This window comes from Trematosphaeria pertusa (genome assembly GCF_010094035.1).
Source record: "Trematosphaeria pertusa strain CBS 122368 unplaced genomic scaffold BU26scaffold_15, whole genome shotgun sequence".
Classification (NCBI taxonomy): domain Eukaryota; kingdom Fungi; phylum Ascomycota; class Dothideomycetes; order Pleosporales; family Trematosphaeriaceae; genus Trematosphaeria; species Trematosphaeria pertusa.
Window position 1 is genome coordinate 223,827 of NW_022987226.1, and position 11,239 is coordinate 235,065.

The following is an 11,239-nucleotide window of genomic DNA, read 5'->3' on the forward strand; positions in this document are numbered from 1 at the left end:
CAGCAGCATATAGCGCACTGTGGTCGGGGCGGTTCTACTGTTTTATTCCTGAGTTACGCAAGACAGCGGGAAGCCGTACGAATATACAATACGTCAATTGCTCTTCTCTGCTCTTCCTTTCCATGTGCAATGGTACGAGGTATGAAGCTGCGCTAGAGTGCTTGTGGTGCCCAGGTCGAGGGCTGAGAGACAAGCTCCCAAAATCTGCAAACTCCCGTGGAACGGTCGCGCTAGACAGGGCTTAGTGCACGGACGCTCATCGCGACTTCCGCAGCACTCCAAGGGACACGAAACAAAAAAGTTCGGGAAACCAACAGACCGGCCTTCTACATGCCACATAATACTTGACCTCTAGGCAACAGCTTTTGCTTATATCCCCCCCATCTCGGTTCTTTCACCGTTGTCTCCGAATTCTACGGGCGCATTCCGCTCAGCTGTTCACGATGCCTACAATGTGGCTTTCAGATACCCAAAGTTCGTTTTACCCGTGGGCGCAGAAGTGATTGCGATAGATCAGGACAAGACACTAATGTATATGTACAGAGATCGGGGTCGCCTTCTGCTCGGGGGGTAGGTACGCACAATACGGCGCAACCGCACGACGGAGGGATGGAGAACGACTGACACGCGACACAGGCGGCTTCTTTTTATTAGGAGGAGTAATGATGTTTTTTGACCGGGCAATGTACTATTCCTCTCGCTAGTTCTCTCCCTCTATACTCACTAACTTTTTCATCTAGGCTGGCAATGGGCAACGTGCGACTCTCCCCTCATCTATCCCTCTCCGAACCCTCCCTGACCTCCCTCTCCAGATCCTCTTCATAATCGGCCTCACCCTCATAATCGGCTTCCAAAAGACACTTGCCTTCTTCGCGCGCCGCCAGAAATGGAAAGGCACAGCCGCCTTCGCTGCCGGAATCACGCTTATCCTGCTACGGTGGCCGTTCTTCGGCTTCTTGATCGAGGGCTATGGCATATTAGTGCTGTTTGGGGACTTCTTTGCAACGATTGCGGGCTTTGTGGGTAATGTGCCGGTCGTGGGGCCGTATATTGCGCAGGCGTTGGAGAAGATATCTGGGGGTAGGAGGAATGCGGATCTACCGGTGTAAGAGAGAGGCATAAAGAAGACGGATATTATTGGGAGCCATCCGGAGATTCCATTGGTGTATTCTGTAATGGCGTCAAGAGAGCTGGAAGTACGTCTCATGCATGACAAACAAGGTGCCTGGAGTTTGATTGGCATAGGCCGGCGTTCTACTATCATCGAATGCATTCACGTTTGTGGAGCGATTATAGCCTGCGCGAATACAGTCTGCATAGCTCTTGTCATCAGATGTGCTGTAGAATTGTTCTTCTGTTAACGTTCTTCTGCCTTGGCTAATGGAGTGGCCAACCTCATAATGAGCAGCACTAGCACTGATCGTCTTGACAGAATACCACACAGACACACGGTACTACTGATGGACGCCAATCGAAGTGGACTCCTGTGCAGCTTGTGTAACCGGGTTTTGGAAGCTCCCTAGCGTGTCCCATTCTCCCGATCTGTCTCTATGCAACCATATCTGGACGCACAAAGACATCAGACCCCTTGCGGGCTTCTTGTTCGCTATTCAACCCCTATCGTTTGTAGTCGCAAGAATACGATTTATTAGGATGTCACAGTATCTCAGCACATCGTTCGAGTTGATTTCTTTCTACTTCCTGGAGGCCTTCAGGCCTAGAAATGAGAAGCCACACTTCATATAGCAAAAGTACACATTTTATGTTCCTTCATTACTACATCCGCGATTCTAATTAAACATTACCATCCACTCACTACCACATCCACCTCCTAATCCCCATCCCCTCTACAACATCAAAAACAAAAAACCTCAGCACAAACCAACAGTCCACAATCTCATAAACTCACAGCTCGGCAAACACCAAGCCCATCAATCCGATAGCCCCCGCAATAAGCCCCATGCGTCCGGTTCCAAACTCCGGCGCCTCCACAGCGGCAGCAGCGCCTGTGAACTCTGGTCCTGACGGACTGGTAGGCTGGACAGGGCTGACGACTTGCGAGGTGATGGTTGTGGGCTCGCCGTTGGCACCCGTGGTCGGGATGAGTACTTCGGAAGTGGTGAGCGAGGGTTCGACGGGGATGGTGGGTTGGACCGGGGTGGTGGGTTGGACTGGGCTGCCGGTAGCGGTGGTGTTGCTGAAGGGGCCGCTCGTCGTGGAGAAGTTGGAGCTTCCGGTGCCGGTCGGAACGATGCCGGTGGAGATGGGGATGACGATGGTCGAGGTGGTCACGGTGACATTGGGAGGCGTCACGACGCGGCCCGGGTTGGGGCAGGTGCGCGCTTGGAAATCGTCATACTGAGCTACTTCCTCACGGCTGCATTCTTCTTCAATTTTGCCGCGGGCGCCGAGGCGGTCCAGCTCGATGCAGAGGCAGGGGAAGTTCCCTGGGTTGCATTGGCTGTCGGCGAGCAGGGGGAAGAGGACGCCTTGAGCACACTCTGAGAGACCTTCGATGGCGCTTGGAATGTCTGGCGGGCTCTGAGGGATGCCGGAAGTCAGAGTAACAAAGATGGTGATCGTCGACACGATCGCAGATGTGATGGTGGAAGGCATCTCGCTGGTGGAGGAACTTGGCTGGGTAGGAGCGACGCTGCTACTGATAGTTGTCGAAGTAGAGGAAGCAGTAACGACCGACGAAGTCGAGGACGGGCAGGGAGTTGAAGTAGAGGTATAAGTAGGAGTCGTCGAAGACGAAGATGGGCAGGGAGTTGAAGTGGAGGTATAAGGAGGAGTCGTCGAAGACGAAGACGGGCAGGGAGTAGTAGAGGAGGAAGAGGACGACGATGACGACGACGGGCAGGGAGTCGAAGTCGAAGTAGGAGTCGAAGAGGAAGTTGAGCAAGGAGTCGAAGAGATGGACGACGAGGAGCGGTGATGGTGATGCGACTTGGAGCTGTAGTAGATAGCTGAAGTCCGTGTATACCACCCTCTAATATCGAGACGCATCGCAAAGTTATAGAAAACGAGCGGCGGATTCCATTCGAAAGCAGAAGTGTGACGAAGCGCAGCGTGGGGGAGCCAGAAACATGCTGCTCGCAGGCTAGCATATTATATGCGAGAATTCTTGCCGTCGTTCCTGAGCCGTTTGCGACAAGCTCTGGTCGTGATGAAAGACACGGCTCATCAATCGGTCGTAAAAATAGAGGACCCCGCATCCGGATGGTCGTCTTTGTTCGAGCGTGAGATAGTTTGCGTGAGGTTTTTGTGAGGTCAGTCGAGGCCTCGGTTCCGCATCCGTCGCCAGCTCTGGAATGTAATTGCGGGAAGCTTCTTTCAACAACTGCAGATAGGATCAATGAATTGCCACCAGGAAAATTATTGGAGCTCGATCCTTTGAGAATACTGCGGGTAGGATCGGGTATCTTCCGGTTGGTTTGCTGTGTCGAGCTGTTGCTGAGTATTGCAAGTCTCTCCAGGGTGCTACTGTGCCTCTCTGTCGTCCAGCATTTGCACAATCATATTGATATGTTTTATCTCATAGTAGCATTCGTGGTGCTCCTTTGCGTATCGGATCGCACGAGATCTCGCATCTGTGGCATCTCGAGCCGGGTCGGGTTGGTTCGCCAGTAGGGTCTCGTGGTAGGCATTATTGCTTTCGCGCGGGCGCCTGGGCTTTTGCGCCATGTACTCCCGATACCTGTAAGCCAGGACGTAGGGATCCTTGCTTAGCGGAGGCAGAACTACCATGCCGTCGTATTGTTGGGTCAACCACCAGGTCGGTCCTCTGCGGATGGTCGGAAGAAGAGTACGTGCTGGTCACAAACCTTCAAACGAAAGAATGTTTGGTAGTTTGAGACATTCGTGTAGTCCAAGACGGCTGGGAAGAGCTTGGAGCTTGCACGGGTAAGCAATTGTTGGGATCGTCCTGCCCAGGTGCCAGAGCCTTCACAAGTACCAGCATTTTCTTTCATTTGCCTGGGATATGCGGCGCTTCAGAGTGTTCCGATTTGCGCTAGTCGTGTGAAGATGGAAACCTTGGAATACTATGCAGCTTTGTCCCATGTATTAAACAAAGACACGGGAGGTAGCGTGGTAGCTCCTCAACAGGCGTGCCCCCAGGACACATACGGTGGTGCATGTTTGAATTTGACCAAGACATATTGTCTGACAGAAGCATACTCAATAGCTTCCAGGGCTCGGGTGGCGCACGATTGCCGCACTGGGTGCCCATGGTCCAAGGACATGATCCGCTTTGTAGACGAATGGCCGCTTCTGAAAACGGGGTTCTTTAAAATATCTCTTTCCCAGCTTGCCAGCAATGTCAAAGTCGTCCTATTCGCCTGGCGGCGACCATACTCAGTGACAGATATGCGAAGCGATGGCCATGGGCCATGGTCTGAGTGTGACACGATCGAATGTAACGAATGTTGGGTTTTCTCTGAGGGCATTACCTGGAGGTAGAGAGTATGTTCTGATTTCAGTCGGACCCGGCACCTGGGCAGTCGGTGGCGAAAAGACAGCTAGTCCCAAGTAGGCTAGCGCTCGCGCTTCCACAGCTCGAAAATTGAAGTTTTCGAGATTCTGAGCTTCGTCTCGCAACGTTGCAGTTTCGACAATGGCGGGCACGAGGTAAGCAAGTTGTGAGCGCATTTAACATTGCAATCGCAATGGGGCATTCTTTCCAAGCTCACCTTACGCTTGCTCTCGCAGCACATCAACTGACTAGCGGCCAGCGTTCCAACCCAAAACGACGTCCTCGTTCCTGAGACGCTGCTGAAGAAGAGAAAGTCGCAAGAGAAGGCCCGCGAGGAGCGCGCTGCGGCAACAAAGGAAAAGAGAGGTACGAACATATCCGCGTTGGAGCTGGGGAGGGCGATTGCGATGATGATAATCTACCAACTTTATCGACTAGACCTCGGTCAATGCTGTCGAACCGTTAACCATCTTTCGGGACTGATGCAATCGCCTTCCTCGAGCGAATTACAACTACAAAATGAGTGGGACTGAGGGCTAATTCCGGGCAGAGAAGAACAAGAAGAAGCGGGCGGTCATTTTCACCCGCGCGGAGAAGTATGTGAAGGAATACCGCGACACTGAGGTATGGTCTTGCAAGGGCAAAGTGGGTAGGAGCATGCGCTGACTGCGATTAGAGGGAGAGGATTAGGCTCCATCGCGAAGCCAAGAAGAATGACAGCTTCTACGTTCCAGAAGAGCCAAAGCTGGCCTTTGTCGTCCGGATAAAGGGCATCAACAAGATTGATCCCAAGAAGCGGAAGACGCTCCAGCTGCTTCGTCTGCTCCAGATCAACAACGGTGTCTTTGTTAGGTTAACAAAGGCTACTCTGGAGATGCTGAAGAGTAAATCCGCACCTATTGATGAATCGTGCATGCTCGCTAATTGCTTAATACAGTTGTCGAACCTTTTGTCGCGTACGGCTATCCGAACCAGAAGTCCGTCCGCGAACTCATCTACAGTGAGTCTTCTTCGCTTGCATTGGTGGAATCGCTAACCATTTTCGCAGAGCGAGGATACGGCAAGGTTGACAAGCAACGCATTCCCCTCACGGATAACGAAATCATTGAACAACATCTCGGAAAATACGGGTAAGAGCCTCGCCTCGGGTTTGCTCATCTGGACGGCACTAATTTTATATAGCATGATCTGCATGGAGGACCTGATCCACGAGAGTAAGCTCTACTGCTGCGACATTGGGTATTACATGCTAATCCATGAGTAGTTTACACTGTCGGTCCAAACTTCAAGCAGGCCTCCAACTTCCTGTGGCCATTCAAACTCAACAACCCCAACGGTGGATTCCGCGCCCGGAAGTTTAAACATTATGTGCAAGGCGGAGACCTGGGCAACCGGGAGGACGCAATCAATAGCCTGATACGCCAGATGTGTTAAGAAGCAAGACCGGAACGAACGGAAGTGCGGTGTTTTGGGAACCGGAATTTCGTGCATGGGTCACTCTGGAATATACCATGGAGTCTTGCATTTGCAGCGGAGTCCGGCGTCTAGATCGGAAAAACCAATGATGCGTTCACGTGCGGGAGGGGTTTGATTGAAGGGACCCTGAATTGATTGCAAGCCCTCCTACGCTCTACGCCAATACCGCGTGACACCTACAGGTCAAGTAGACACTATGAATAGCGCATATGAACAGCGCAAATTGAAGAACGCGTGTCTTCACACTTCACGAGCCCCATGAAGCCTCGCGAATACGGTGTGGCCAAGCAATGCGAATCTATCTTTCGGTCTGCTGCCAGGACCAACAATCCGTGCCACCGTCAACGTGTGGCCTACGCAACGCATCCAGGCAACCGTTTTCCCGTCGTAAGATGGTTGGGCAGCGGATCAATACCACGTAACTACGGTAGTGACCATCTTGGGAGCCTGGACGAAGATCTAGGGTGACTGTTGCGAGAGCCAGTACGGGGGTGTTGGTCATTTTCGGGCGAGGGTCCAATAATGAAGTGCGGAGCAGCGGCTTGGTCGCCATCGAGGGGTTTGCGGCAGGCTGGAGTTTCCTTGTGCGAAAGGCATCAGTTGTTTTCTAGCGCATGCTTACGGCGCCGTGCGGTCCAGAAGAGCGTCCGAACGCCGAGGTTGCCACACCCACTCGTGGCGATGGTTTCTTCCGCGGGCAGAGGACGAGCAGGATGTGGAAGCCTGCCCAGGTGCGGATGGATGACGCTCACGAGCGTTCTGACGCAAACACTGGCTTTCTTTGCCGCCGATGGGCTTGTCCGCCTGCGATGTCGTTGGACTGTCAACTGCGATTTGCGGAGGAGAGCTGGATCGAGGTTCGCGCCATACGTTCATCACCCAATATGCAGCAGTGCATCCAGCCCACTACGTCCCAAGCCCGACAAAAACCCCTCGACCGCGGGCTGCGGGCAGTGACGGAGAGTCGCGCGCTCATGCGGACGTCGAGCTACATGGTGGATGCGCACGATGCGCACGATGAATAATTTTTTCGCGCAGCACGGGGCCGGCTGGCCGCCACCAGAAGAAATCATGGGCGAGAGTGAAACCATTTCCGCGTGCTCGCGTGGGCTCGCCGCTTATTGCAATATGTCTCTCGTCTACTACACGGACCGCGTCTATATTTACGGAGCGCTGGACTGGACACAGTCATCTTGACTCAAGAAGGGGGTCGGCGGGCGATGACAATTGTAGAGGCGGAGTCGCGCGCTGCAGAGATGCAGGTTGGGTTCCTAGCGACGCCGAAAGGGAATGGGGTCTCTGACGACCTCCTTGGCGGAGCGGCAGTGATGAAGGATGGAGCGGCAGCCGGCTCACGCTCACGCTTGCACGGCCCAGAGGCAGAGAGGAGACGCCGGCGACTGCCAGCGTGGCTCTCGCGGACGCAGTGAGATAGGGCCGTGAGTGGTGGGAGGGGGTGGGCGTGCGCTTCGTGAAGTGGTCCCTGACGCCGTTGGACTGTGCGATTGGGGGTTGGCTGCAGCGGTGGGACCCTCGTGCTGGAGCGATTTTTATTCAAGGGCAGCGATTTGTGCCTGACGACGCAGTGCTGCAGCGCTCAGGATGGACAGACGGCGCTGAATGGGCGACGCCGCGTTATTGCGGGCGTGGACAAAATATGTAAGGCTAGGCCGGACAGGGACGCGCTCCCCGTGGGCTGCTGTAAGAAATGATGACAGCTTCCCGAGGTCGTTATGGACGACGGGCTGCTTCTGCCAGAGCGAGGGTTCCGTCGTCGGTTCACGAGCATGCGATCGGGGGTTGGGTCGCAGCATTGTTTGATTGTGTCTCCCACAGAGCGCTCGCTCGCGTCGACGCATGCCAGAGGCACCAGGGACAACGGCGCGAGAGAGGCGGCGCCCCTAGGACGCCGTAATAAAGTGGTTTAAGATTACATGCCGTTGGTGCAGGTCCTGTCGGAGCAGGCGCGGCTTCGCTTCGTGGGCGGCCAAACTGGGACCGCCAGACCCCGTCCGTCACCACACCCACACCCGCTCACACATCGCCATCTCTCCCCATCCGCTCTCGCTCTCCGCTCCCCTCCCTCCTCACCCTCTCCGCCCTCCTCCTCCTCCTCGCCACCTTTGCAGCACTTCTTTGCCGGTTGCAGGCGTTGCCGCAGCGCCCTCCTCGCTCTCAGCCACTCGACGGTGCGGTAGTCAGTCACAGCCGGGCTGAGTGGCCACTGCTCTTCCTCGGGCAGCCAACTTCTGGCCTGGGTCCGCGACTCCAGCTGCGCGCGCCCGCCTCCCCGTGGACACCTTCACCACACCTGCGCTTTCCGCTGCACTCGTCCGCGGCCTCGTAACCGGTGCGGCTGCGCAGTGCTCATTTCGCACAAGAGTCGTCATCCGCAACGGCCTTCCCTGGGTCGCTAGGGCGCGTCTCCCCGGTGCTAGGCAGGGTTTGACTCTGACGGCTCCCGTCGCTGAGAAAAACATCGACTGCCTCATCCTCGTCCTCTTCCGTCCGTCTCCCTCGTGGCATAGTTTCGGCGCCGTTCTTGCATTTTCACATCTGCCTTTTGAGTTTCGCTTGGGCCGTGCTTGCCGTTTCTCCGCCCGGCTCCTCGCTTTCCTTCACCACCTAGACTCCGACCGCGCCACGACCGCGCTCCCAAACAGCGTGCAACCTTCAACATCCACCACGGGCGATCTATTCACTTAGGCCTCGTCCTGGTTCGCGTTTCCGTGGCTCTTCCGCCCCCCAGCCTGCTCTAACTGCCGGCGCACCCGCCTCTCCTAATACGGGTCTCAGCTGCGACGCGGTCTGAGCGACTCCTTCACCGGGCTGCGCTGTTCCATCGACAACGACCACATTGTCTGGCCGAGACAGCATTCTTACGACCTCTCGACGTTTCTCCGATTGCCTCAAACGAAAACACTCTCTTAAACGACAATCTCCTTTGTGCATGAGCGGATCCTATTAAGCCGTCGGTAGGCTCTCTACGGAGCGTACGCTCAACACTTCCTGCGGCCTGGAACTGAAGAAACTGTACGTTGCTCGCCATTCACCAATTCGCACGACGTGGCCGGACCGTCGTCACCACCACAAAAAAAGCTCGCAGCTAACACTGCCCGCAGGGTCTCCCACCGGTTGCTTCGTTCCTCTGCGACAGCACCTCTCCATCATGCCGTCCTTCTACCCGCGACACAACATGCCCCGGCAGCTGCCTCTCACGCCGCCCGAGTTCGTGCCAAACTATCACTCGGGATGCGGAGGCATGCCCTACCAGCAGCCCGCCTATTCCGGCCAGCCGGGCATTCGACAACAGGATGATGGCTACGACTTCGCAGACCGCTACGGCCAGCTCTCCATTGCGATGCCGCCTATGTATCCGCAAGCGGGTACCTATCTGAGCAACACAGCGCCGAGCCTTCCGCCGCCGAGCTCCTTCTACGAGCCTGTCGGTGCGCCCATTCTTCCGCCCATGCGTATGCAGAGCGGTCACTCGATGGCAGAGGCCAGCCTACAACAGCAGCGCGCACAAGAGCTCAATCAGCGTGCGACACAGCAGGCCAAAGACGAGAAGCCCGTTGGCGGCGTGTCCGCCAAGTTGGACTACGACATGGACGTCATGACCGACTTCGTTTGCGAGATGGCGCTGCAACTCATCACCCCCGGTCGGATGATGCCTCCGTCGTTCCGGAAATGGGTTCACCAAGTGCTGTGCGCGACAAGACTGCCATCGGCGACCATCCTGCTGAGCATGTTCTACCTCTCGACCCGCATGCCGATGCTGGCTGGAGTATCCAAGATCGACAGCCACCTATTCCGCCTCCTCACCATCGCGCTGGTGCTGGGTAGCAAATTTTTGGATGACAACACCTTCATCAACCGATCCTGGTCAGAGGTTAGCGGGATCCCCGTCGCAGACCTAAACCAGTTGGAGATGGAGTGGCTTGTGGCTATCGAGTTCAAGCTCCACCGCGATCCGACTGAACAGCAAGGCTGGATCTCTTGGTCCGACCACTGGAAGGACTACCAGAGCCATGCCACTGCGCGTGCGAACCGGTCCAGCAAGCTGAGCCCTATCGATACTTCGGTACAGCGACAACGTTCTATTAACCAGAACAAGCCTCTCCCGCCATTGCCGATGCAACAGAGCTTCAATTCGCCACCATACGAGTTCACCCCGAAGTCAGCGCAGACATCGTACAGCGCCGCGCCCAGCTTCTCCCAGTACGACCCATGGCGATCAGCGAATGACCACTCGCCTGCGTCTGCTCCGACCACAGGACCCACTACTCCAGAATACTATGGTCCCACGGGAACTTGGGCTCCGGAGGGCTACTCACGTCGCACCATGTTCGGCTTCCCATCCCTGTCTCAGCCCACTCCTCCCCCAACTCAGCAGCAACACCATCCATCCAATTACGGCCCGCCAGCCTACTCTGCACCGTACCAGCCTCCAGTCTGGAACAACCACGGCTTTAACTGTGGTTGCACCTACTGTGCTCAGAGGCACCCGCCGTACTTCATGGCCCCTGGCTTCGGCCCTCAGGCCGTTGCGGTCTAGGGTTTTGCTAGCCCCATGCTGCCGGCGCTTGGTCGGCTCAATGTCTGTTGAATACTCTGCAGACGCCCTAGCCTGTACCACTGGTTAAGTGAGTGGCTTGATTATGGGCCTACCCGTGGTCCTACAGCCATCAGCACTGCGATACCAGAGCGCGTCGACGATTTCGTCCCCCTTCACCTTACATATTCGACACCCGGTTCCATCTCAGCGATTCACCTTTCCAAAAGTTATTGTTTCTTCCTCCGGTCTCCTGGCTTGCTGCATTCCATTCATGCGTAGACCTGCATCGGTCGCTGGATGGGCCTATCTATCGATCATTCCTTGCTCGGACGTAAGCTTTCAACGACTTTCAACGAGCCGATCTGGATCGTCCACTCTGTCGAGGCGCACCTCCGTTCTCTTTCTTCCTGTCGCTATCTGTGACGCATATCGGCGCCACTCCGGATCTCACGAAAAGCACAAAGCTTGCGACCATTTTGCATGATAGATTTCCTTGGTTCATTTTCGCGGCTCCGGTCTTTTTGTTATTGTTCGTATTACGTATTAGACATTGGGGTTGTCACGGTTCACTGGGTTGCACTTCGAGCGAAATTGCGGGCTTACGGCGTTCTTGTTTCCTTGGCCTTTGTGTCACAGAGATGCCCACTTTCCGGTTTCCATGTTTCGTCGGCCGAGCTCCACGCTTCGAGCGTAGGATGTCTACGGCTTATTACGATTGCTTTTCTGCA

At 55.4% G+C, this 11,239-nt stretch overlaps 7 protein-coding genes across 7 annotated transcripts; 5 read left to right on the forward strand and 2 right to left on the reverse strand.

Annotated features, from left to right (window-relative positions):
- The first annotated feature begins 263 nt into the window (after window positions 1-263).
- On the forward strand, window positions 264-1,145 carry BU26DRAFT_93044 (Got1-domain-containing protein). Its single transcript, XM_033836512.1, has 5 exons — window positions 264-474; window positions 544-570; window positions 637-685; window positions 741-756; window positions 813-1,145. The coding sequence occupies exons 1-5, from the start codon at window positions 444-446 to the stop codon at window positions 1,107-1,109; spliced, it is 420 nt and encodes a 139-aa protein (XP_033679084.1). The 5' UTR covers window positions 264-443; the 3' UTR covers window positions 1,110-1,145.
- Window positions 1,146-1,905: 760 nt separating this feature from the next.
- On the reverse strand, window positions 1,906-2,616 carry BU26DRAFT_569088 (uncharacterized protein; the record flags this gene model as incomplete). Its single annotated transcript, XM_033833847.1, has 1 exon — window positions 1,906-2,616. The coding sequence occupies one exon, from the start codon at window positions 2,614-2,616 to the stop codon at window positions 1,906-1,908; it is 711 nt and encodes a 236-aa protein (XP_033679085.1).
- Window positions 2,617-3,246: 630 nt separating this feature from the next.
- BU26DRAFT_93130 (uncharacterized protein) lies at window positions 3,247-3,889 on the reverse strand. Its single transcript, XM_033836513.1, has one exon. The coding sequence runs from the start codon at window positions 3,748-3,750 to the stop codon at window positions 3,484-3,486; it is 267 nt and encodes an 88-aa protein (XP_033679086.1). The 5' UTR covers window positions 3,751-3,889; the 3' UTR covers window positions 3,247-3,483.
- Window positions 3,890-4,608: 719 nt separating this feature from the next.
- Window positions 4,609-6,171, forward strand: BU26DRAFT_522799 (60s ribosomal protein-like protein l7). Its single transcript, XM_033829867.1, has 8 exons — window positions 4,609-4,632; window positions 4,737-4,843; window positions 5,028-5,101; window positions 5,154-5,361; window positions 5,415-5,477; window positions 5,526-5,607; window positions 5,660-5,691; window positions 5,742-6,171. Exons 1-8 carry the CDS (start codon window positions 4,619-4,621, stop codon window positions 5,909-5,911), a joined length of 750 nt encoding a protein of 249 aa, XP_033679087.1. The 5' UTR covers window positions 4,609-4,618; the 3' UTR covers window positions 5,912-6,171.
- A 22-nt stretch (window positions 6,172-6,193) lies between these two features.
- Window positions 6,194-7,207, forward strand: BU26DRAFT_93134 (uncharacterized protein). Its single transcript, XM_033836514.1, has one exon. The coding sequence runs from the start codon at window positions 6,476-6,478 to the stop codon at window positions 6,908-6,910; it is 435 nt and encodes a 144-aa protein (XP_033679088.1). The 5' UTR covers window positions 6,194-6,475; the 3' UTR covers window positions 6,911-7,207.
- Window positions 7,174-8,659, forward strand: BU26DRAFT_509041 (uncharacterized protein; the record flags this gene model as incomplete). Its single annotated transcript, XM_033827124.1, has 4 exons — window positions 7,174-7,379; window positions 7,548-7,612; window positions 7,903-8,142; window positions 8,196-8,659. 4 exons carry the CDS (start codon window positions 7,174-7,176, stop codon window positions 8,657-8,659), a joined length of 975 nt encoding a protein of 324 aa, XP_033679089.1.
- A 97-nt stretch (window positions 8,660-8,756) lies between these two features.
- On the forward strand, window positions 8,757-10,952 carry BU26DRAFT_93335 (uncharacterized protein). Its single transcript, XM_033836515.1, has 2 exons — window positions 8,757-8,986; window positions 9,076-10,952. Exon 2 carries the CDS (start codon window positions 9,123-9,125, stop codon window positions 10,509-10,511), a length of 1,389 nt encoding a protein of 462 aa, XP_033679090.1. The 5' UTR covers window positions 8,757-8,986; window positions 9,076-9,122; the 3' UTR covers window positions 10,512-10,952.
- The last annotated feature ends 287 nt before the right edge of the window (window positions 10,953-11,239 follow it).